The sequence below is a fragment of the Amblyomma mixtum genome, chromosome 9 (assembly GCF_055824585.1).
Source record: "Amblyomma mixtum isolate Tamu chromosome 9, ASM5582458v1, whole genome shotgun sequence".
In the NCBI taxonomy this organism is placed as follows: Eukaryota; Metazoa; Arthropoda; class Arachnida; order Ixodida; family Ixodidae; genus Amblyomma; species Amblyomma mixtum.
In genome coordinates this window covers 31,437,624-31,461,858 of record NC_143020.1, presented here as the reverse complement: position 1 = coordinate 31,461,858, position 24,235 = coordinate 31,437,624, and the positions used below count along the sequence as shown (strand labels likewise).

The window sequence follows — 24,235 nt, the reverse complement described above, 5'->3', positions numbered from 1 at the left end:
ACCCCATATTTCTTCACTCAATGAATGTGAGCGAGCTTGAATGCCTGTCGCATATGCTCGCCGCAACAAATTAAGCATTTAGAAGCAAATGTAGTGCGGCGTGAGTTGTTTTCTGTGTCAACCGGTGTGAAAGACAGGCACAGTGTTCAATGAGTCCCCTAAGAAAATATCCGACCTATTCATTCTATGGACGTTACAATAATGTCAGCCAATCTAAAACGCACCAATAGAAAGTACTCCTGCCTTCTTCTGCAGCAGTGAAAGTTAAGTGAAACAGCTCAGGGTGACTCGTTCAGGGTCTGCCAATATCTTCGTGGAGGCCAAATTGGTTTCCAGTTGTTCATCAAAAGCTTTTACTGAGATTATTCTCTAAAATTTTCATTATATTTTCGACATCACTGAAGGATTAACTACATTAGGCTTAGCGTCAGTGAATCATAGAAAATTGTAAAGAGATATGAAGTCACGTGAAGGAAATTAAGCATTTTGACAAAATATGCATCCCTTGCTGTTACCACTGGCTGCCACCCTTCTGTCCAAATTGGTGGCGCAGCACACATAAAGATAAAACCGTAACCATCCAACCAAACAATATTAAAAATTACCGCCAGTAAAAACTTCTCGTCGACAGTGCTCCAGAAACCTTGGAGTTACTATCATCACCATTAGGCGAAAATGTCAGCTGCAGAAGAAAGGCCTTTCCCATTGACCTATGAGAGAAATGTGACAGCGGGCTGGTGGTGCAGGAGTTCAAAGCAGCTAAAGGGGCTCCCCTGCAAATTCTCAAAATTGCATTGGTGGAAAATAAACTTGACCTTGCTCTATGCTGTCAATCATTGCCTTCTTATGTCAAGAGTATTTGTGACAACTTATTGTTGTGTGGGAAAACCAGAAATGTGACCATGGTGACAGACCTGTGGGCATTTTTAGCACCAGTTAGGCCATGACTATAGCCACAGGTGGCAGAATCACTCAGCAGTCATTTGGACGGAGATGGTGGTAGCAATAATGAATGATGCAACCAGGGAATATATATCTGTGCAAAATAGAAATGAAGGTACGTGCAGAAAGAGACAGGTGAAGGGCCGAACAAAAATGGGGTGAGGAGCCCAGCACCAGAACCCGAACTTCATCCTCGTTGTCTTCCACGCATAAGACTTCGTCCTCCCCAAAGACACCGCCTGAAATTTCAGGAACTAAAACTGACCTTATCACTGCACCTACTCGTCAAGCGATTCGTCGAACTTGCCTTTGATCCACTCTGGCTCACTTCGCCTTAACAGAATTTGCTTACATTTCAGAGTATTCGTAATTTTAGTTTTCTCGGCAAGTTCCAAACGCGTTTAAAATACTTTTTTTAACGTAAAAGAAAAACAGCGTCCTCGATGCTGGCCGAACTGTGATGCCCTGAAGAGTGGCGCTCGGATTGGAGCGCCATCCCGTAGAAATTAGCTGAAATTTAAACTATGGGGCTTGTAGTACTGAAGACACTATTATTCAAACTAAAAAACACCATTACTTGTCTGCTGACGAAACCGCACAGCTTAGCGTACTCGTCCACTATCCTAACCGTTACCTATTCCTAAGGTTTCGCAAAGCCTTCGCTGAACGCTGATCGATCCTGATGTCTTTTATGCGATGTTTTGGCCGTAAGGCTCTGCTCAAGAGGAAAAAAAGACAATATTATTCCTCATGAAGTTGGACTAAAGGAAAAGGTTAAAATGAATGGAGCAATTTCAAAGATGTGAGGCCATTTCAGTTAACCGGAGCGGTGGCATGCGAATATCACGATAGACTTCAGAATAAAGCCATATGTGCCTTAACCCCCCCCCCCCCTCCCCCTCACAAAAACCGTGAGCAGTGGTGTCGTCCGCATACAACCGCAATGAAACGTTTCAGAGGCCGCTTTGCACAGCACAGAAACAGCTGCGCACCTGAGCGGATGTCGCCGAACATCCAGATTGTCGCCGCAGCTGCTGCCCTGAACAGTGCGCTCTGGCCATTTATCGAGTAGAGTCCTACTGCATGAATGCGGCACAGCTCAGAAACGGCTGCACGCCTGAGGGGATGTGACCGAACATCCATTTGTCGCCGCAGCTGCTGTTCTCAACAGTGCGCTCTGCCCATTTGTCGAGTAGAGTTGTACTGCATGAGTGCGGCTTTTCGCACAAAGGGCACAAGCTGGTATGCCTACCCACCGCTGTAAAATAATGAGCCGGTGCAGTTTTTTCTCATCTACCGGTATGCTGGCGGCACCTGTCTATGGCTGAGCTCGCGGCGGCATTCCATTTATTTACGAATGAGTGGAGGCACGGGAATAAGAGACGCTTGGAGGGGCTTGGTGTAGAGTGTATAACACTGTGAAGAAAGCGGCTTGAAACAAAGCTGCTTGGAAAGGAACGTAACTCTGATGCGTTTGCGCAGCAAACCAGTTGCGCCTGCGCATTGGCAGGACTTCGGCTTTCGGGGTCGACTCCCGATGCGCAAAGAGCTCTCCGTGGAAGCGGATGACACTATGCTAAAGCTCTCTGATGAGGCGCCGGTAGGAAGCGCTCCACTGAACGAAAGGCATCACGGAAGTGAAGATTTCCGGTCGAATCCGCCGATTTCGACGGAGTCCGGAGTGCTTCACCGTCCTGCTGTGGCTCGGCGACGCCTCACAATCTGGCGTTAGAACAAACAGCTCGCGATCTCGATCTGACTTTGAATTATATCCTGCCTCCTGAAAGGGGGGAAAAAGTATAGCCGGACGTGCTCCGAGTCTGCATTTGGAATTCGCGAGTAAAAATGAAAGCGACAAGCAGCAATATGAAAATATTGCAAGTGGTGAGCCTGGTGGTAGCAATTTATTTTGCGCACCAATAATTGACCAGCTTAAACTCCTGGCTTAAAACCTGCTTTCTTCTAGATCTTCTCTCCCTCTGTGCAGGGAACGGCGATCGTAGTTTAAAATCTAAAGGAAATCGTAGGCGCTATCAAGAACTTGACAGCACCTATAATCGCTTACAGCTTTGTGAACGCATTATTCCTTGATTTCTGAATTGGATTCCTCCGATATATCTTTCATGCGAGATAGAAAGAAGCAGTTCTCATAATCAAGGTAGCATAGTAGAACAATCCTGCAGAAGACATTGTTACGCTGGCACTGGGCAACAATGAAAAGCATCTTGAGAACATGTTGCAGTAACCATACAGCCGAAACTGCCACGGGCCAGCAGCATCCCGTGGCTTCAAAAATGTCTACTTAGTAATGTGAAGGACTGGAAAGCAGTGAAATATCCCAGTAGCTAATAGGATCAAGTTACTGGGGGCTACGCCGGACGATCGCCATATACCAGGAAGGCGTTAAAGGGACTTTGATGAGAAAGCGAGTTGGCTCTTCGTCAATACATTACCGTACTAAAACGCAAAGACACCCCTCCCAATAAGAACAGAGGCTTTATAATTTATAAAAAAGTCGCAGAAATGAAGCACCGTGATCGCAACTATAGCACATTTTCTGAAGGAAACCTTAATGACGCAACAAAAGCGTCACAACACACTGATATTTCTGTGTTCTAGGCGTAAGTGTTCCTCTTGTAAATTCTATTTTCTCAGGAAAAAAGACTTCTTCGGCTGCTGAACAAACTGTAACATAAGCAGGGAACAGTAAAGAAAATTTTTAAGGCGCACAAAAATGCCAGTGCATTCTCGTTAGTATCCTTCTAAGGGAGGGTCTTCCAGACTCTAGTCGTTTAAAAACTAAAAACGTAGCTGCCATAATTAGGTACACTAGTGTACAGGATTAGTAGGAAAAACGTCGAAAAATTCGGAAATATTCCCAGCTTATGGTGGTTGGCAGAGGAGCTCAGGACCGCGTGTTAACTGTGAGCCTCTTAGGGTACACAGTTGCATTCGATTTACTTAATATGTGGACCTCTAATGGCTTGGTTAAAACCTCTCTTTGCAAACCACACATCAAAGATAGCTGCAGCATCAAAGATATCATATGACACACGGCGTCATTTCGGAAAAAGAATTCAACAATTAAGCTTGCCAGATATAACTGAAGCCTAGGTCAACAACCTGTTGTTCAGGTGTGTAATGTAAAAAAAAAACGAACGTCAGCTCGAATATCCGTCCGGCCTCAAGAGCTGCGTCATAAATGCTTGCCAGCTAGCGAACGTTTCGAATGCACTAGTTGCGTATTTTATTTATTATACGCATGTCACCTCTAAAACGCCGAGCGGCGTCAGAGTGGAGATGTGGCTGGATTTGAGTAGCTGCGTGCTACAGCGCACCAGTATGCTGCGTACGCTGAATATTCTTGCCAAAAGACTCTTATCCACGTGCCACCTTTTAAGTGCAGAGCATGCATCATCTTCAAAACCATTCCATGAGATTCCGAAGATCCCAGCTCTGCCTCTGATTGGAAGTTCGTGGATCTATTTTCCACTTGTGGGTGAGTCATCTAGCTGTAGAAGAGCTTTCATTAGCTTGTGAAATGAAAAAAAGCGCTTTATTTTACAGTTTGGCAATGCATGAAACAAAAACAAAATTGACAGGACGGTTACCACTCGTAAACGCGAGATTGAACGACAACTGTTACGGTATTTGTACTTTACGATATATTCTGGCAGAGAATATGAGAGCGACTTCGCAGCTCTGTGCAATTAGGGTACTCTTTTTTTTAACACATAGTTGTTCCTCGACTTGGTCTCCTCTCCAGACTGCCGCTCGAGAAGCTCAACGCCGCCGATAATATTCTCCTCGAGCTGCGCGTTTCTGAACTGATGTCGCATATATGCTGTGGTACATACCTCCGCTCTCGCCACACCCTTCCTCCTCTTGCGGTAAGCATGCTATGTATGGTTTCTCAACTGCTGTCGCAGACTGGCTGTGGTACATACCTCCGCTCTCGCCACACCCTTGCTCTTTCTGCGGTAAACTCCTTCCGCGGCCACTGTCTTTCTCATTCCAGGTAACTTCCTCCGGTTGGTTCCTATGACAGCCATATACCAGTTGCATGTTCACACACTATCGCTCGTTCCACGGTAATGATCATCCAGGTTAGGTTTTCCCCGCTAGCGTCACACCCTCCTCCTTGTATGGAAACCACCTTTCGGACGATCAGCTTCGTAAATATGCTGTGGTCACGCCTTCTAACACTCTCGCCACAAAACCTACTTCTATGGTAACCTTCCTCGTCCTTCCAGGGTAACTACCCTCCGTCTGGTTCCCGTGGCACCGCCTACGGGTTGCGCCTGCGTACTCTCTCGCCGTACCCTCTTTCCAGGGTAACCATCATCGGATGGTTATTCCTTAGCTCTGCCAATATGCTCCTCCTTTACTGCCAGCCACCCTCCAGATGAGCACTCTGGCAACCACCCACCGGCTGCTCATTTCTCCACTCACGTGACGCCTTCCTCCTTGCACGGTAACCCGCCTCCGAGTGGTTTTCATGGCAATACACTCATCGGTCACTGCGACAGCGACAGGCCACAACATCCTACTGCGATGCAAAACCCAGGAACAGGCGCTTAATATCTCTCGCTGTAAAAAAAAAATGCTTTAATTTCCGCTAGTATAGAACCGATGAAACGTATGCTTTACAGCGACTTCTCTTAAGGGCCTGTTCCTGTGTTTCATGCCGTCATCATAGTAATAGCTCTAGTAGTATTCGCATGCCGTCGTCGTCGGCGTAACCGATGAGGCGCTGTTATGAGAACCATTAAGAGATGGTTACATTGAAGGATTAGGGTTTGACAAGAGCACAGAATTGGGGAACGGACGGTTGGTTGCCGCTGGAACCATGCGGAAGGTCGCTACCATGGAAGGAGGCGGTGGGGCGACAGCGCAGGAATCCACAACTGGTGGCTGGCTTCAGCGGAAAGAAAAACCGCTGCGATGGCTCAGTGCATATGGGGCTTGGCCACTGACCCGATAGACGCTGGTTTGAACCCGGCCGCGGCGGTCGCATATCCATGGAGGCAGAATGCTTGAGCCCCGTGTACAGTGCGATGTCAGCGCCATATAAAGAACCCCAGGTAGATCAAATTATCCGTAACCCTCCATTACGGCGTCCCTCATAACTCGATTCGCTTTGGGACTCTAAACCCGTAAATTAAACCGTGAATGAAGAGGAGTTGGACAAGGGCATAAGAAAGCGCAACGCCTGTGTCGTTTCCATGGGAACCACTTGGAGGGTAGTGCCGAGGAAGGGGGAGGACATGGCGGGAAAATATGAAGGAATAATTAGCTGGTGGTTACCAAGACAGCCATCCGGAATGCCGTTACAGTAGAAGGAGGAAGGAAAGACGAGATCCCAACAAGGCGTTTCCAGTGGGTGCTTCTCACGGCAACTCCATCGGGAATATTATGAAAGTATGCAGAGGGTTACCGTTGAAGGATAAGAGTATGGTGAGAGCGTAGGCATGCTTTACCGCTTTGTAAGGAAAAAGGTAGGGCGAGAACGTGAAACGCAAGTGCACGGTGGTTGCTATGGGAGCCACATTGAGGGTAGTTACCCTCGAAGATGGAAGAGGAGGCTTGCTGTGGAAGAAACGCGTGGCCAGATTGTACGAGTGCGTAACCGGAGTGTGGATACCATGACAACCATATGGAGGGCAGTTAACGTGGCAAGTATGCCTAGAGTATGTGGCGCGTGCGGAGGATGGCTGCCAAGGAACCACCAGTTGGGTACTTCTCCTGAAAGAAAGGGGACGGTTATCACGAAAGGGCATTTGTATGTTACGAGAGCATAGGAAAGCTTTACCGGTACGTAGTTAACACTGGAACTGTCGAGAAGGTGGTTACCCTTAAAGGGAGACGACAGAACCTGGTTGCTGTGGAACTGGGAGGGTACGTGAGAACATAGAAAATCTTACCCCGATAGTAGATACCATAGAAGGAGGAACCATAATACAACATTTTGGGCGAGTTGGTTACCTACATTCATTATTACAGCGCAACGACGGCACGAAACAAGAGGCGGACACAACAGCGCTGACTGTCAACTGAATTTTATTCGAGACCAGTAGGGTTTTTATACCACCTGGCGATCAGAACAGGAAAAAACATACAAGAATAGCTGCAGGCATGCGCAAGGGTACAAGAATGGTGGTTAGCCGGCACGTGTCAGATTTCACATTCTAGATATTTGATCTCTTTCTGGGACAATGCCACTGATGGTGCGCTTATGCAGTCGTCCTGCAATTTTATACTCATACAAGCTTCTATTATCTCATCGAAGACGCCTCGAGCGGTAGAGCAGAAGGAGAGCAAGTCGAAAAAGAAGAAAGTGTGAAACAAAAGACAGTGCTCTCGAGCCATAAAGATATCAGTTTTTCAGAAATTCTTGAATTCAACATACCGCAAAAAATATGTATGTCAACAGCTGTCGCAGAATCTCATGTTACACTATTGTAACCGCCCTGCAAAATATTTTTGCTCCTTTGCCGAAATGCGTCTTTCGTATGCAGTCCCGTTTAAATAGTAGTGCCGGTAGTTTGGACACGTAGTCGTCAGTGAACATACTACTGAGGGGAGGGTAACAATGCTACCCCGGACTTATTTTTTTGTTCGACCCAAATGTGGCATAACACCCAATTTTTCTATATAAGCTTTATATTCATGTTATTCCTTATCTGCCAGTCTACGAAGCATGAAAATTTTCTCTCCATCTGCGCAGCAGGTTGTTTGAAACCATTATTCTAGCTTCTTTAAAATTAACAGATTGGCTGCTGTCGTAATCGCAGAGGACATAAAGCAACTTTCCCGCAAGCCGCGTTGTCTGATTATTGTTTTGTGCTGTCTTTGCGCCGGGCCTTGTTTTCGCCATTAGCAACTAGTTTTTTTATTTTGTGCTTGCTTACAGAAAGTATGGGAGCTTTGTGACTCTTGAGAAGTGGAAATAAATGCACGTTTAGCCTTGACCTCATCCAACAAGGAATCATTGTCAAATGGAGTACGTCCAGTTATGCAGAAGAGAGAGCGAGAAAGACTTTACTGCATGCAGGAAAGGTCTGCCTGCTTGTTAGCCTAGCATGTTACTCCAGGTGAAAGTGAAAGAACAGAAGAAGATAAGAGTAGAGGAGGGTGAAAAAGAGCGGCGAAAAGAAAAAAGAAAGGGTGACAGCTGACATCAAGCATACTCAACACTCACACACTCACAAACACACATGGTTAGCAAAGGGTGTCTACCAAGCCCGCGTTCCAAAGAATAAATAACAATGATAATAAGAAACACTAACAAAATGATATTTGCCCTATCCCTGTGCTATAAGATACACAATGATTTTGAAAGGCCATGCTACGTGGCATGTCGCGTGCTTCCTCTCCTAATACGCGCCGCAAAGATGGCAGAGGCAGGCTGCGTTCTCGACTCTGTCACTACAACGCTGGCTGAGAAGGTTGAAATGAAATGACAAATTTGCACCAAGCCAGCACTAGAGCCTTTACGAGGATAGAAAAAATACGGAGAGAACTCTCGAGTGATACCGCCTCGTCCCTCGGCCCATACGCTTCCTCTGTGAACTGTCAGTGTGACTGAGCAGTGAAAACAGGATAAGCGTAGCAATGTTCTCGTCCTGGAATTTACAAGCTTGGCATCATTAAATGAAGGACGACCGGCAAACACACGTAGGTGCTCATGACGCGGCGACCTAGGCATGGAAGTGTCAGTTAGCAAGTGCACTACGTAAGGGTAACCGTGTGCACAGGTACGAGAAATATGAACGTGAAAAGGAACGGCACGCATCCTGGTACGGCAAGCATGCATCAGAATGAAAGTTATCATACGTGGACTAAAAACAGAAAACGCAGAAAAAAATCAGATAACTGTGCAGCTGCTTCTCTCATGCTACACGGGGAGTATAATAGTAGACGTTGCATAGCAGTGTGTCTTCTTTTGTATAATGGCGATGTTACGATTACCTGGCCAGGGCAGCAGATTTACTTTACCAAGTGCGAAAAAAACTGAATGCTGCTTTTGAAGCAGTACCCGGGTACTGGGTGTTGTTGACAGATTTAGTTGATGCGATTACATTTTCTGCACAATTTGGACGCATCATGGTGAACTCGTATTCCTAGGCGTATAGCTCCTAGAACCTGCGTTAAAACACACTGGTTAAAAAAGTCGGCAGAGGCACTTAATTCTGCTTACGTGTGACAAGGGTTATGCCCGGCCGCTTACATTGTGAACGCAGTCACCACACGCTGCTGCGTGATGTACGCAGATGCCAGGCTGCTAGGCATTCTACCTCTGCAGGGCTCTGCGCAGCCGCCAACACGACGACGCCGCTCCCATTCTAATGACGCGATAGCTATTGGGTTATAGTCCATGTATGCAGAATTGGAACTTCTTGACTTCCCATTCATAGTTGCCTGGGATTTCTCGTACCGCATCTGGCGCTGTGCTGCAGCTGCTAAGCGATGCGCCTCTGCCCTGCGATAGCAGGTTCTGCCGCCGATCTGGTTTGTGAGACCCAGGATGCTCTTCCAGAGCAAGCAAGCGCAACAAATCATTTATTTAACCACAACCTGCCAGGTTGCACCTGGACGCCATTTTTTTGGGTACCATCGAGTGTCACCACTGTACTGGAATGAAAAGTGTTGTCACCGCGGATTCTGTGCGATATAGGTTGCTGTTATTGAGCAAGCTTGCGCTATAAATTACTCATTTAACCGCCACCTGCCAGGTTGCATGCGGACGCCATCTTTTATGGGTACTGTTGAGCGTTAGCACACATACAATCGCACTACGTGAATATCTGCTTAATGGGGAAAGTAAGGCTTACGCCTTAAAATACTTGCGACCTAGCCTGGAATCTAACTGGCCTCCACCACGTGCGTAATTAAGGAAAAAGCAAGCGCTCAACCATGGTGCTGAGATATCTCTTTCGTTACTACGTGACAGCATACATTTCGGAGTACAGCTGAGCAGCTCAAAAATAAAGGATTCATACTGATTTGTCGAAGAAAACATACGCTCGCCAAGGTTCAAAGAAATTAAAAAGAATTGACGTTTCGGCGCCCGTACGGGTGCTTTTATCACAAAGAAGTGATGGGCGGGCAGGTGAGCTATATATGGGCGGTTTTTCGAAGGATGCGCAGGCATATCTCTGGGAGATTGCCACGGGTCCGGTTAATCGTGTTTGGCCTGGATTGAATGCGCAATGATTCTATGAGGAGGCGTTTTGGTAATGATTTTTCCTTTTGAATTACACGTGCTACGTCCCAGTCGATGGTATTGCCAGTTTCTTGATGATGTTGCGAGTGTAGGTTTTCTGCGACAAATCAGTATGAATTGTCGCCAGACGGGACTCCGTCGAACCCTAGCCTTCATTAAAAATAAAGGATGAACCAAAGTGCTTGCTCTGACACGTTTACACTAAGACTTTTTCATTGCTGCCAAATGATCAACTATGCTCTGGCAATCAGGGAGCACGGGCTGAGTGATGTCCCACATTTATCATCACCATCCTGACTGGGCCCATTGCAAGGGAAAAGCCTCCTCCAAATCTCTCTAATTAACGCAGTCCTGTGCCTCCTGTGGCAACTTCAATACCACAAAACTCTACTTTCATCCACCTACCTAACGATGTGCGATCCCGTTACGCTTGAATTTTCTTGGAGTTCAAGTCCGTTACCCTTACCTTGTCATTGCAGGTCTTGTCCGGGCCTAAATCTTGTTCTTGATCCGACTTGAGTAACATTAATTCGCATGTCTTCCCCGATGCACTGCGCCTATTATTTTTGTTTACATAGCTCGCTGCGGTGTCCTCAGTTTACTTTTAATCGTTTTTGTTATTCCCCTCTGATAAGCGGCATAGATGGGCGCGGGTGGAATACAGCTACTCAGTAGTTTTCCCTTCAGGGATACAGGTAACTGCCATTCATGATCTTCGACTCTTTTCGAATTGCACTGCACCTCGTTGTTATCAGTCAAGTTATTAGGGCAAGAGCGCTAAGGCTGGCACACTGCCGAAACTCCCGCGACGTGGGCGTCAACTACAGCGTTCTCAGCGAAAAACCAGGTGGCTCCACCTAGGTTAGGCCATCCCATGCAGCATTCTCGGCCAGAAGAATATTTGAAATCTGCTACCGTGCTTGAGGCATTCACTATATTTCGCCCGTGCTCCTCTGTTCGTAACTGTCGATTCCGGCGGTCGAGCTAAATATGTATGTGGAGTAAACACGAGACCTCTGTTGCACGACAATCTGTGAGCGCTTTTGACAGATCTGCCCGGTAGTCATTAGGAGTCGTGATGGCTTGCACGACAGGCCACATTTACGGGAGAAGTGGCGAGCACCGCTAATGCAGTGCGTCGGAAGCGCATAGAGGCCGGTGTTGTCCACGACACAGCAGCCGGCGTTCGTTCTTGATTTCACTAGAAGCGTTTGAGCATGGCGGTTGCTGCTAGCGGAAGGAGCTTCACGCTTTCGGTTTGAATTTCAATTTGAAGGATAAAGAAGCCTCCTAGGGCTCTAAAACGTCGAAAATAAACTAATGTTTGCAAGTATTATCTAGCTCAATACAAAGTTGGATTTAGTGAGACGACAATGTCATTTCCTTTTTAACTAACAAAACAGATCGACTGCGAGATCCCAATCAGGGTAGGGATGTGTGTGCCAGCTAGCGACACACATCCACTCTTCGGTGCATCCTCTATAGGGAACCTGTACTACTAATAATAAATAATAAAAATTATTTATTTGAAAAAAATAAATAATACCAGTAGTCGTTCCGTCTCCTTTCATCAGCTTGCGTGGCGGAGCGTCGACAACGTATGCCACAAGATCAACACTTTCAAGGAGCGATCAGTAAACGTCGTTTTGTTTGGTACTTTTCACATGACCACATTGGACAATTTAGCAGAGAAACCTCTGATAGGAACACCAAGCGCTGCATAGGTTCTCTATACCCCTATTCCAACCTTCGGTCACGTGATGGACAAAGATTCCGAGTAATGCGACATGATGGCGTCAAGGATCATTATTTAGAAAAGCGACGCACGTTGTCATAGAGTTGCGGAGGTTGCGGTAGCACAGGTATCCACGGTCGACAGCCGGGCGCCCTACCTCTTGACTACCAGTTGGATATAAATTGAAGGCCATATGACTGCAGACGTTTACCCGAGTTCTCGCAACATCTACTGTGCCTTGAACTTCAAAGAATCCTAACATAATCTCCAAGAAAACCGCTGTCAAAGGTTTGAAAACAAATAGCTGGGGACATTTAGCCCTCTCTTGAGTAAATGATTTGATAGCGTAATTGGTTAATAATGCCATTATAGGAGGAATTGTTGTTTCTCGATTTCACACTTGTAGATGCCCAGCAGTCATGCCACTATTTGCGCAGTGGTGGAACGCGTAAGCGATGCGCCACTTCCCTGTGATGGCAGGTGCTTGCACCTGCGGAGCTTGCGTGACCTAGGTTGCTGGTCCTGAGCGACCATAATTTAACTGACCCCTGCCAATCTGCTCAGTTTGTTCAAATTCCGGTGAGCCTGTTGGGATCGTCACCAGGTCACGTGTCCTAGGTAGCAAGCTGGTTGCTTCTCCGGGGCTTTTTTGTTCATAACGCCGACAATGGCGATGACGCCGGATTTTGTGCAGAACGGTAGCAATAGTGCTGTCGGATTAAAACTTCAGACGATCTGCTTACTATTCTTTGCGTACAAAACTTTCGCTATAGCAGTCATGGATTAGAGCAAGCTTAACCTAAGTCAGGCGATCTGCTTACTATTCTTTGCGTACAAGACATTTACTAAAACAATCCCACCTTAAGCAAGCTTAACCAAAGCCAATGATAGGACCAGACTGACTTTTGTGAAGTGTAATCAACAGTATAGTAGACCACATTCACAGCACCAATCAGGTCGTAGAAAAATGCGCCGACATAAATAATCCGTATCATTTTCTGCAGAGTTACAAGAAAGCATTCACACTCTTGAAACCTTAGCAGTCATGAAGAAATTGTGTAACCAGGGTGTGGAAAAGTCATGCATGGAGGTACTGGAAAGTATCCACAGCAGTTTCACAGCGACCTGCATCGACCCGAAGAAAAGTGAGAAAAAAATTGGAGGAGAGTCTAAAGGAGGAGGAGGAGGAGGATGTAGAAGAGGAAAGGCAGGGAGGTTAACCGAAATAATAATCGGTTTGCAGGAGAGTCTAAAGCTCCGCCTTAAATGTATGGTGAGACTGAGCTAATGGAGTAATGCACATAGGGGCGGATTTGGTCACTCTCTACTTTGAAGTTTGAAGTTTATTTTAACAACTAAGCAGTTGTCAGGGAGGTTGGCAAAAAGGCAGCAGCATGCCTGACTAGGCGTCAACCTCCTGCAACGTGTGACACATCATACAGACCATGACAAGAAGGGCAGTCTTAATACAAAGAATACAATGTAGCATACATATTCCCTACATAAAGGACGTACATATCACCTTACCGTAAACATATGAATTGCAGACAAAACTTAAATAAAAGCACTTACTTGGCACATTACAAGATAATAAGGGAGTAATTACTCATTTGCATCCACCCGAGCGCAGCCATACGGCTACAAAGGAAAGCTATACAGCTTTCTCAGAAACTTCGTAGTTAAAGAAAAATTCGTCCTGGTCCGGGGTTCGAACCCAGGACCACCGCTACACCGGAGCAGTCGCTCTACCAATTGAGCTAACCAGGACGGCAAGCGTATGGTAGGACGAGAGCGAATTGATCAACATTTGACCAACACAGTTCCCACTTCGAGTTATTGATCAATTCGCTCTCGTCCTACCATAAGCTTGCCGTCCTGGTTAGCTCAATTGGTAGAGCGACTGCTCCGGTGTAGCGGTGGTCCTGGGTTCGAACCCCGGACCAGGACGAATTTTTCTTTAACTACGAAGTTTCTGAGAAAGCTGTATAGCTTTCCTTTGTAGCCATATGGCTGCGCTCGGGTGGATGCAAATGAGTAATTACTCCCTTATTACAAATCTACTCCACCTTGGGGGATTCCCCTAAACATTTGACCAACATTACAAGATGTTTCGTGCAGAGACAATACTGCCACGTATCAGTGTAGTGTCCGTTAGTTCCCGCAAGGACGAAAGAAAGGGGTGTTATCATTTTTGTTCGTGACGCGAGAAGCGACCGGACTAATCTCGATTGATCACAGCCATGAACAGCTGCATCTACGAGTTTCCAGATTACTCTAGACGATCTCTACCTGTTATCTCGAAGTTTCCTTGCCGCCTTTAAATTGAACGATGCCGCGAGCAGCGGGCATTCGTAGTTCGACGACTGACGAGCACGTTTGTTGCTTACGCCGCCGCCCAGTGATTCAGTTCTTTTGCGGGCGCAAGTCAGCCCAAATAAAGAGCTGCTTCGTTTCCAAGTATTGTTGCCGTCTTCCTGACCACTGGACTGCCGTCACTACAACGTGACAATACATACTTGTGAGGACTCTTTTTGAAAGTACCTACAGACTTGCTTTCATTTATAAGATATATAATTATGGGATGCTGATTTAAGAGATCTGCAATCTGGTTGGTTAGTTTCTGTGAGCCATAGTTCGTGCGAATTTTTTCTTTTTGACATATTGTGTGGTGGAAGTCATAATTGTGCTGCCTGGAGAAATATTGTTGATTGAAAGTATGCGGTTCGCATTTCAAATTTTCGTAGATAACCACAGCTAACTTTTTTTTAATTACGTTATTCACGGTTAGTATTTGATGTTTCCTGAAAAGAAGTGTGTTGTGACTCTTGAGTGAAACGTTTTCAATAAGGCGTACAATTCTTTTTTTGGAGAGTAAGCAATCTAACCATACTGCTCGGTAACCATACTTTACATTCATAGATCTCTGGGAGTCCTCGTACGCTAGGCGCAGTAGTAGTATAAGATGGTCTATGGGCTAAACAATGCGCCACTGTCCTGCGATGGGAGGTACTGCCATCGGTGCAGCTTGTCAGATCCATGTTGCTCTGTCCCAACAACGTCTCATGACGTATCATTAATTTAACTGCCACTTACTTCGCTAGCATTCCGCTCACATTCCGTTGGCAACGTCGAGATGAGGCCAAAAGGCTACCCTGGGTTCAAAATTGGACCCCGTGGGCAACCCTACCCCGATGTCTTATCGCTCATAATACCCACGCCTACCAAAACGCCGGATTTTCTGCGAACATTAGCCTACTGCCAGGACATGCGTCGGACAGAAAGGCAGCCCCTTCAAGGGGTCTAAGGAAGCAGACCACGGCGCTGAGAGAGATGAGAGCAGTCGAGCAGAACGACGTCTCAAGCAATAAAATCAACAAAAGGCGGTGGTCACATTGCAATACTCGAAAGTAGGAAGCGGGCGAAAACGATGCCATGTATAGGTCAAGAGCGGTGAGGGACGGCTAGCTCGCGGTTCGTCCAAGACAAGTGGCCAATCGCAGAGGTTCCTCCAGCTAAGAAATCAGAAAGGTAGACCAGCTCGATGGCTGTCTTGCAGAACAAAAGAATATTAAAGCGGAAACACTGTCGTGATCACAGTTTTGCGGGATGTGGGAAAGGGTGACAAAACAACTTCGCCGCTCATTGGACGCTCCCATCGCTGGCTTATTTCGTCTACCTTGTATTGGTAGCTGAATCGAAGTCAACCTCTTTGTCTGTCTACTCTAGGGACCCCAGCTGGGGCGCCTGTCATACATACCCTCGCCTGCCCTTCAGCTAGGCTAATAGCGTCCACTTCAAAGCAAGCATTCTCCGTGTAAAATTGTCACACATGCGCCAGTAGATAATTTAGTGGAGCAGCCTTCGCAATACTGCTGGCAAGTGGAACAGAGCGTTCAAAGTTTGCAAGCAGAAAGCGCTATCGCGCACGTGGGAGCAGTACAGCAGCGTAATTACCGGAGGCGATGGGTTTCGCAAGTTGCGCAGGCAAACGCTAGTGTTCTGCTAAATGAATGCCGTCCGTTGGAGAACAAATATGCGTCCTCATAGTGCTGGTACGGCCGTGAGAAATGATGAGGGGTGATTTTAATGCAAGCTCTTACTCAAGTTCATACAGCAACGAGATGTCCGCTATATGTATATGTATTTATATATTAGTCAAGATATGCTTCCGATGAGAACGCATAAGTCATTCAGACATGACCAAAAAATGTTAAAATAATTATTGAACGGCTTTATGTTTAGCGCTGTAACTTCGTTTGGCCGACATTTTAAAATTCGGTTTGCTTGTTCAGTTCTGAACTGAAAAAATGCACACATTTTTCTCAGGCTAATCAACAATGTGCTTAGACCTGACATCAGGAGGGCTCAGGTCGCACGCACATTCTAGCGCCAGCATATAACCACGTATACTCGCTGCGCTGCCATATAGCGACCAAAGGAGGAACTTGAAGAACATCGGTTGACGGGATTGCATGGTTGGCCAGATTAGAGCTCTGGAAGCCTGCACTAAAACGCATATAACTCGCTCACGCACTCTATTATGGGCTCCGCTTGGAGTACTTACTGCCAGAGAAACCCATACTAAGGCGCGCGTCACGCATGCTTCGCTTGTATGTGCTCTCTATCAGAGGATCACTTTGATTGTGCTTATACTCGAAAAAGTGACAGCTCGTCGGTACAGTCAGCTTGCAAGGTCACAGCAGCCGCCTACCAGGCTCGGTATGTCAAGCAGCCAGGAATGGCAAATTGCAATAGGTCAATCACCTCCTCTGTGATGTTTCAGTCGCGTATGTATTATACGAGATAAAAGACCCTATGACCCACGAACAGCAAACAAAACACAAAGCTTTCTTATCAACCAGTAGTGTCTGATCCCACTTTTGTAAGGGAAATGGACTTGACCTCTCTCGTGGGTGCTGGACCAGTCAGGGGACTGTTTGTTTATCTTAGGCTTAAACGCCGAAATTACCACACGGGTGTCCTCGGCACTTTTATATTCGCTATTACATGGTCGCGTTTTTCTTTTGTACGAAGCACATAGTTAATTTACAGAGAACATCTCTCATTTGGAACAGGTCTGCTGCTGGTACTTCTCATTTGTAACTCTATCCCTTTTTTTGCCTTTCATATAAGTACATTAAACTTCTAAAGGCATAGTAATAAAGAAAGAATATAAAAAATAACTCCACATTATGCCACTTAGTGTACCAACACTCAAAAGCTGATAGTAATATTTCCGCTACAAAACTATGTTGAATCAATATGCCTTTAATTATCCAGAGCAAGCATTCGGTCTCATGTGGAACCAGACTGAGTTGAAAAAAATTCTAATGACGTTTACGATACCCCCTAATGGAAAATTTGAGCTCGGCTCTGTAGGTGTGTGAGGCTGTGTAGGCTCATCGTTTTCTTTTGCTGGGTGGCCTGCTCGTCTGGCAACAATATTAGTTTGATATTAACGAGTATTAGTTGATGAAGACTACGACGTAAAATGCACAGCGTGTTTGAACGTGTGTATTAGTCCGGTAGCAGTATTAGATGAAGACGAAGACGATGTACAATGCAGAAAGTACGAGCGTGGCGCAGTTTAACGCGAGTCGTGATCGGTTGAGAAATTTTGATGTGCTGACAAAGTAAGAGCTGGATGCTGGTGTGAATGTGCATGACGGGTTAAGTGATGCGACCTGATTAAGTCGAACTTGATGCCTGTCATGGTGAGTGTACGTCCATGCAATAAACAAAAAAATTGCGGCGATAGCCAAGTTCTCTCGTGCAGTGGCTATTGACGCTGATCTGATTGCGGCGCCGCAGGTTCGAATTTCAGTCGCGGCAATGTTCATTTTTACCTTTTTTATCGTTTGGGTCGGCTACACCGACGCCGGCGACGTGGCTAAACCCAAGAGCGAGTGCTTAAGACCTTCGCTCTAAAAGACACCTGCTATTTACGAAGTAACTCCACAAGTGAGAGACAGGATAAAGATTTCGTTCACCAAACGTTTTCCTATTTTCCATTCCATGTTCTCCAGCAAATGACCGACAAGCAAATGCTGGACGCTGGCTGGAGGTAGCAAATTTGAGCTTGCTTTTTTTTTGTTTACTCAGCTTGCTCACAGTGACGCCACAATGTTGGACCAGAATTGCTGAGAAAATATGGTTATGAAACTTTGCGAGCCGTGCTCCATGAAACAATGAGTGCACGGTAAGCATACCGCATATCACGCATTAACGACACTGGGAAGTAAAAGGTTGTTCTAAAAGTGAATGCCTGAAAGCAGTTCCCTTCAGCAGATGATACTGTAGAAAAGCGCACCGTCCAAGAGGATACAACAATAGTGGCATCAGCCCATTACAATGCATATGAAGAGAAAAATCTGTAACACTGCCATGGTGGCATGACCAAATTTGAAGAAGCCGTTAAGATGACATCGACATGAACTCTAGCAAAAGCACTGTCTTAAATCGTGCTCATGCGGATTTTTGAAGAACCCCTCTCCAGAGTGAACACGGCACGGAAAGAGGCTTATTTAATTGGTTTTGTCTATTACAATAAATGGTTAATATAGCTCAATGACTCAAAATACGGGTTTTACAAGACTAGCACACAAGCTCACACAACTTTGTCTGCTAGTACAGAAGGTCAGATTATGAATGGCAGTTTGCCAATATCCCTCAAGAGAAAGGTATACAACAGCTGTATCATACCGGTACTCACCTATGGGGCAGAAACGTGGAGGCTAACAAAGATGGTTCAGCTTAAGTTAAGGGCAACGCAGCGAGCCATGAGAAGAAAAATGATAGGTGTAACGTCGAGAGATCGGAAGAGGGCGGAGTGGGTGAGGGAACAAACGCGGGTTTATGATATCCTAGTTGAAATCAAGAGGACGAAATGGGCTTGGGCAGGGCATGTAATGCGAGGGCAAGATAACCGCTGGTCCTTAAGGGTAACGCAGTGGATTCTAAGAGAAGGCAAACGTAGTAGGGGACGGCAGGAAGTTAGGTGGGCGGATGAGATTAAGAAATTTGCGGGGATACAGTGGCAGCAACTGGCGAAGGACAGGGTTAATTGGAGAGACATGGGAGAGGTCTTTGCCCTGCAGTGGGTGTAGTCAGGCTGAGGATGATGATGATGATGATGATGACAGAAGGTTTGGCTGGTTTTCGGCGAACGCCCACTCTACTGCATGGACAATGTGTGCAAAGTGATGGCTTCCCACGCAGGCAGGTACGACATCCGCGACAGCAGCCAGGCCGCGTGGGATATGCGACGCCGTCTGGGCCCCATCGTAGCCGAGCAGCTGCCTGGTCGCAGGGTGCTGGTGCGCCTCTTCAACGCCGACGACATCCGCACTCTGTACCGGGAGGAAGGACGGATGCCACGTCACGTGGGATCGCTTGCACTTAAGTTCTACCACCGCAGCCGAACGCCAGAGTTCTTCGCCAACGATGGGCTCTTGCACTCGTGCGTACCAGGACCACCTTTAAGTCTCTTGATTTCAATTTTTCTTAGTGAATAAGTTTAAACGTGTGGTTTTGTTTTGTGACAGGGTGATGCTATTTCCCCCGTTACGTGCTGTGCAGTCGTAACATAGCTTCCGCTGACTTCGCGTTGTCTCTTGAGCCCATCAAGCCCGTTATACTTAGTGGCGCGGGCAAGGACACTTTATTTTTCGTTCTATTCGTGGTCCTACAATAACTTTTGTTTCTTGAGCCCTTAGAGAGATGCAAGAGTGTAACGCAGATAATCTTTTTTTTTTTTTGAAGAAATGGATTAAAAAAGTACAGAGTCTTCCGCTCGCGTTTTCACTCTAATTTGCATCGCTATCAAGCGCTTTAAATTACCCGATCATTTTTTTTTCAATTCCTCGCTGTACTGGTGCAACCGTTATTTCAAGACAGGACTTTGGTGCGAAACACAGCCAGAAAAGTTAAGTACACGACGCTCAAACTTCATTAAAGAACAAGACAGTGTTTGCAGTTACCAAGGTGGCATTTTTTTTTTACAGCGGTGACCTGATTGAAGAGATGACGATGATGGCTCGTCCGGCTTGTCGAAACACGAAAATAAGTAACAACTTGGATAGCCACTGACGTGGTTTCATTCAAGAAAACTTATCTAAGACTAACTGATTAGCAGCGCTCGACATAAATGAGTGAATAAAAGCAGCAAGTGTGTAAATCTTCCGTCTTCTTATAGTAATCTTACGCAACCTGAATCCAATTCTCAAAAATGTTCAGTAGCCTCCACCATGGAGCTACCAGAAAGCTTTCGTTGCGGCTGGACGGCACGGCGCTGCATGTTGCTGGAGTTTCTGTGGAAACGTATGAGGCAGTTCGTGTGTGAAATCATCTCTGTGTATGATGTAATGGGTGCAGTCAACAGAGTCTGCCGATCGCTATATGCGGGGAGGATTAAGGCATTCATGCTTGAGATACCTTATCTCACATAAAGCACAATTTTCAGTTCATTCTAAACTAAAATTCGTGTCTGACCCGCTCTGCATGTGGCTTAGTTACGACGCTTTCTCGCTATTCGGTTCCACAGCCTGGACTAGTGTGGTAAGGGGCAGTGTTAAGGAACAATAAAGAATGCTATTAGAGGTGATAAAAAAAACTGGTTTGGTTTAGTTTGGTTTATGGGGTTTAACGTCCCAAAGCGGCTGAGGTTATGAGAGACGCCGTAGTGAAGGGCTCCGGAAATTTCGACCCCCTGGGGTTCTTTAACGTGCACTGACATCGCACAGTACACGGGCCTCTAGAATTTCTCCTCCAAAGAAATTCCAGCCGCCGCGGCCGGGATCGAACCCGCGTCGTTCGGGTCAGCAGCCGAGCACCATAGCCACTGAGCCACCGCGGCGGCATAAAAAAAGCTGTGATATAAATATTAAGCGATGTATTGTAAATTCAGTGTATTCACTTCGCGCGTTTCAATTTTTTGGCTTTAATAACAGCCAAGGTGAGGAGTGGAAACGCCTTCGGAGCAAGGCCCACAACGCTGTCTCAGATCCGCGTACTATTCACGCTTACACCGAGGACATGGCACGGATTGCGGACGACGTCGTTCGCCTCATCGCATCTTTGCGCGACAGCGCTGGGGAAGTGCAAGACTACTACTCCATTATGCAGAGATGGGCGTTCGAGTGTGAGTAAACCACGGTAGTTCTCTATTGTTTCATTTTTTTTTTTCAAATAAATAGTCGTTGGTTTAGAGAGAAACTTTTCGAGAAGCTTGCGCCTTTGATGCGATGTCGAGGAAGGCTGCTACAAGCTCAAGTAAATTATGTTTATTGTTTATATTAATGCTTGTGTTTGATGCTCAGCTGCGTCTATCTGGCAATTTCTTCCCGCCTGTAACTTTCTAACAGTTGAGGTCCTATTTAATGACACGGGACTGATCGTGTTCGATGAACTGTGCACCCACTAAAAGTATCGAAGTATTGTTTTAAGGCGAAAGCCTTTAATACCTATCGTTGTCGACAGAAGGTTGTCGGCAGAAGTGTCATGCTTTTTCTAGTCTGACTAGAAAGGAAATCTTTTTGCATGATGGGATTCGAACCACCATCCTTCCGCTCCACAACTGAGTGTGCTAATGGTTACGCTACTTCCTGCCAACGCATATGTAGTTCCCCTTGTCTAGGACGTTGGAGAGTGTTAGCAGAAAGGCGTCGAATCAGACGGATGCCTCTTAAACGCGCTCCAGTGCCTCCAGCATTTCATATTCACAATCAATTGTGTACTTAATTAACATCTTAAGCACACATCAGTGGTATAAGCAGCAACACCGCGCTAAAGGCTTTTGCCTCACACAACTTTAGGTCAGCAAAATGCCCCCTGATTTTTTTTTGTTGAGAGCTTGTAGATTGGCGCTGAACGACTCCGCCCAGTGACTGAGCCATCTAGGCTACGGCTGCACTGCCGAAGGTTCGATGGGGATGAGCGACATGGAACTGCACCTCGCCAACTAAAAGAAAAAGTTCAGAAAGCTGACAGGTGGTGGAAAGCACTCCTGATTAGCAACACACCGGATTCATGAGACGAACGGCAGGCCAGGCTGCGCAAAAAGAAATGTTTACGACAAAGGGAGCTGTTACAAGAAAAACGCTTCAGCAAAGCGTAATATGAACAGTTTTTTCTAAAGGCAATCCATCAAAGAGTACAGAACTATGAAAAAGGAGTGTTACAAAGATGCAAACCAAAGCAACGATAATTTGTAAATTAAAAATAAGGTAATGCTTTGAGGGAATTTCCGCCTTCAGGGGGCTTGCGAGCTAGGGTATCGCCCGACGAGTAACACACCGCAAGCATCAAACACCGTCTATTACGGGCTAACAGGCAGGCGCCAAAACGTACAAGAGATACACTTCCTACAGAGTCCAAGCAAGATACAGCGCTAAAACTTGTGTCACAGAACAGCAGCGTCCGAACTCCTCAAAACTACAGTGATGCGGCAGCCGCGGTACAAAAGAGGCAGTTGATAACGCACCTATGTACAGAGTTGGTCATAAGCTCCCAGGCCCCAGGGTCTGATTTTCTTCCGTATATCCTGGCACTTCTGGTTCCGATAAAGCTATCAAGATCGTAAAAGCTTAGAACGATGTTTCTTTTACCCTCTGGTATCGTAACGGCCTGACAATCATGCTCAAATGGAGACCCTGTTGCCCCTTAGAACCTTTGACCGACCCTGTACATCCACACTTTCGCCACAATTGTCAAAGACTATCGGCTGCTGTTCCAAGAAAAAAAAAACGTTCTACACGCACAGACAAAAGAACAAGAAGCTAACCGCTCGAACAAATTACGCGATGATAATCGAAGCTCAATGCAAAAAAATGACGGGGCTGCTGGAGTCGCAGGCACTCACCCCGGGTATCTTCATTGTACCGCTCTCACGTTGCCGGTAGGCTGCCGTGCCAGATCAGTAAAGAAGACCGATCCCGCAGAATACAAACTATGAACGACATGAACGCCTCGCTGGAGGATGGTCCGCTTTGCCGGAACCACCAAGTGCGAGGGCAACTCCCCGCGCTTGTCTCTGCGGTGCGCTGCTCGTTCGGCCTTTATCTAGCCGCTTGCTAGATCATGCGCATGCTTCATCACTGGCAGCCAAAAACTTGTCGGGCATGCGTTGTGCCGTTGTACTGACGTAGGAATACGTGCATTGGCTCTCGCAGCCTTTTGTGCCAAGCCATGAAAGGCGGGAGGGGGGAGGGGGAGGACCAAGAGCCTTTCGAATTATCGGGCTGTAGAAAAACCGTAGATAAAACTCGTGAACGCCGCGCAAATAATAGGGGTAATAGACAAGTTGAAGTATAGGTTGACGCAGGAAACACGTCCAAACAAACAGTTGGAGAGAGTGGGACATGCGTTGGCTTAGTTACGGGGTACGGACGTCCGGTCGGAAGTGCACACGGCTGCCAGTGTCTCGCTGCGGAACTGACGAAGAGTCGAGGACGGCGATCTTGGGCAGCGCGTTCGGTATACTCCAGACCGCAGATTCACTGCATTCGACATGTCCGGCCAGGATTGGAGGCTCACCAGTACACTTCTTGGATGACAACGCTCGGGGCGATATTCAATTAAATTCAATTCATTCATTTCACCACCTATTTACATGGTTGGAGCTCTTGGGCAAAAAGCTGCTCGGGGCAGCTTGACGAGGCTCAAGAGACCGTAACAAGGTAGACCACTGCCGACACATGATTGAAATATAACAAAATGAAAAACAATATTAGCAAAACTATATACAAAGAAAAACACGGCTAGTGTTACAATATAAAAACTGACTGTGTATATGAATACTGAAACATAATACATGTTCAAAAAGACCGTCGTAAAGACATAATTACGCAATGGGCGTCAGTATTTGATAACCAAACACAATGTGATCAAATGATAGACAGACATTTTAGGATTTTATTGTGCGTTTAGATATTGTTCCCGCAAGTCGCTTCTTGTGGGCACCGACTCTCCCAAACACTGCCTTGGTCGCTTTTTCTATTTAGTTGCTTCCATTTGCTGACAGGAAAACTTTCCGTGTCTTCCTATCGGGAAGAGAGATCCTTGACGGAGCGCTGTGTTCGCGCATTTTTTCAGAACAGATTCAGAATAATGGGAGAATTCTCCAGGTGTTTCGAATCTTGTGACCATAAACAAGACAAAACTCGTTGGACTCTTCCTCTTGGTCAGTAATCTGTCTCTTCGGTTCACTTAAACGCTGGCGACGGGATGAAGAAAGGTCGGTACGGGCCGAGTCAGCCCGATAGGACAAGTTGTATTGACTCGCCAGAACACCTAGAAAATGACACTCAACCCCACATAAGTAAAGCAGTGCTACT

At 46.4% G+C, this 24,235-nt stretch overlaps 1 protein-coding gene across 1 annotated transcript in view; it reads left to right on the top strand.

Annotated features, from left to right (window-relative positions):
* The first annotated feature begins 1,942 nt into the window (after positions 1 to 1,942).
* LOC149328655 (putative cytochrome P450 301a1, mitochondrial) overlaps positions 1,943 to 24,235 on the top strand; it is a 41,315-nt gene continuing 19,022 nt past the window's right edge. Inside the window, exons 1-4 of the mRNA XM_089559052.1 lie at positions 1,943 to 1,988; positions 4,349 to 4,441; positions 19,122 to 19,362; positions 20,852 to 21,042. Of these exons, the coding sequence (XP_089415178.1) occupies positions 1,943 to 1,988; positions 4,349 to 4,441; positions 19,122 to 19,362; positions 20,852 to 21,042 (571 nt within the window). The remainder of the gene's footprint in view (positions 1,989 to 4,348; positions 4,442 to 19,121; positions 19,363 to 20,851; positions 21,043 to 24,235) is intronic.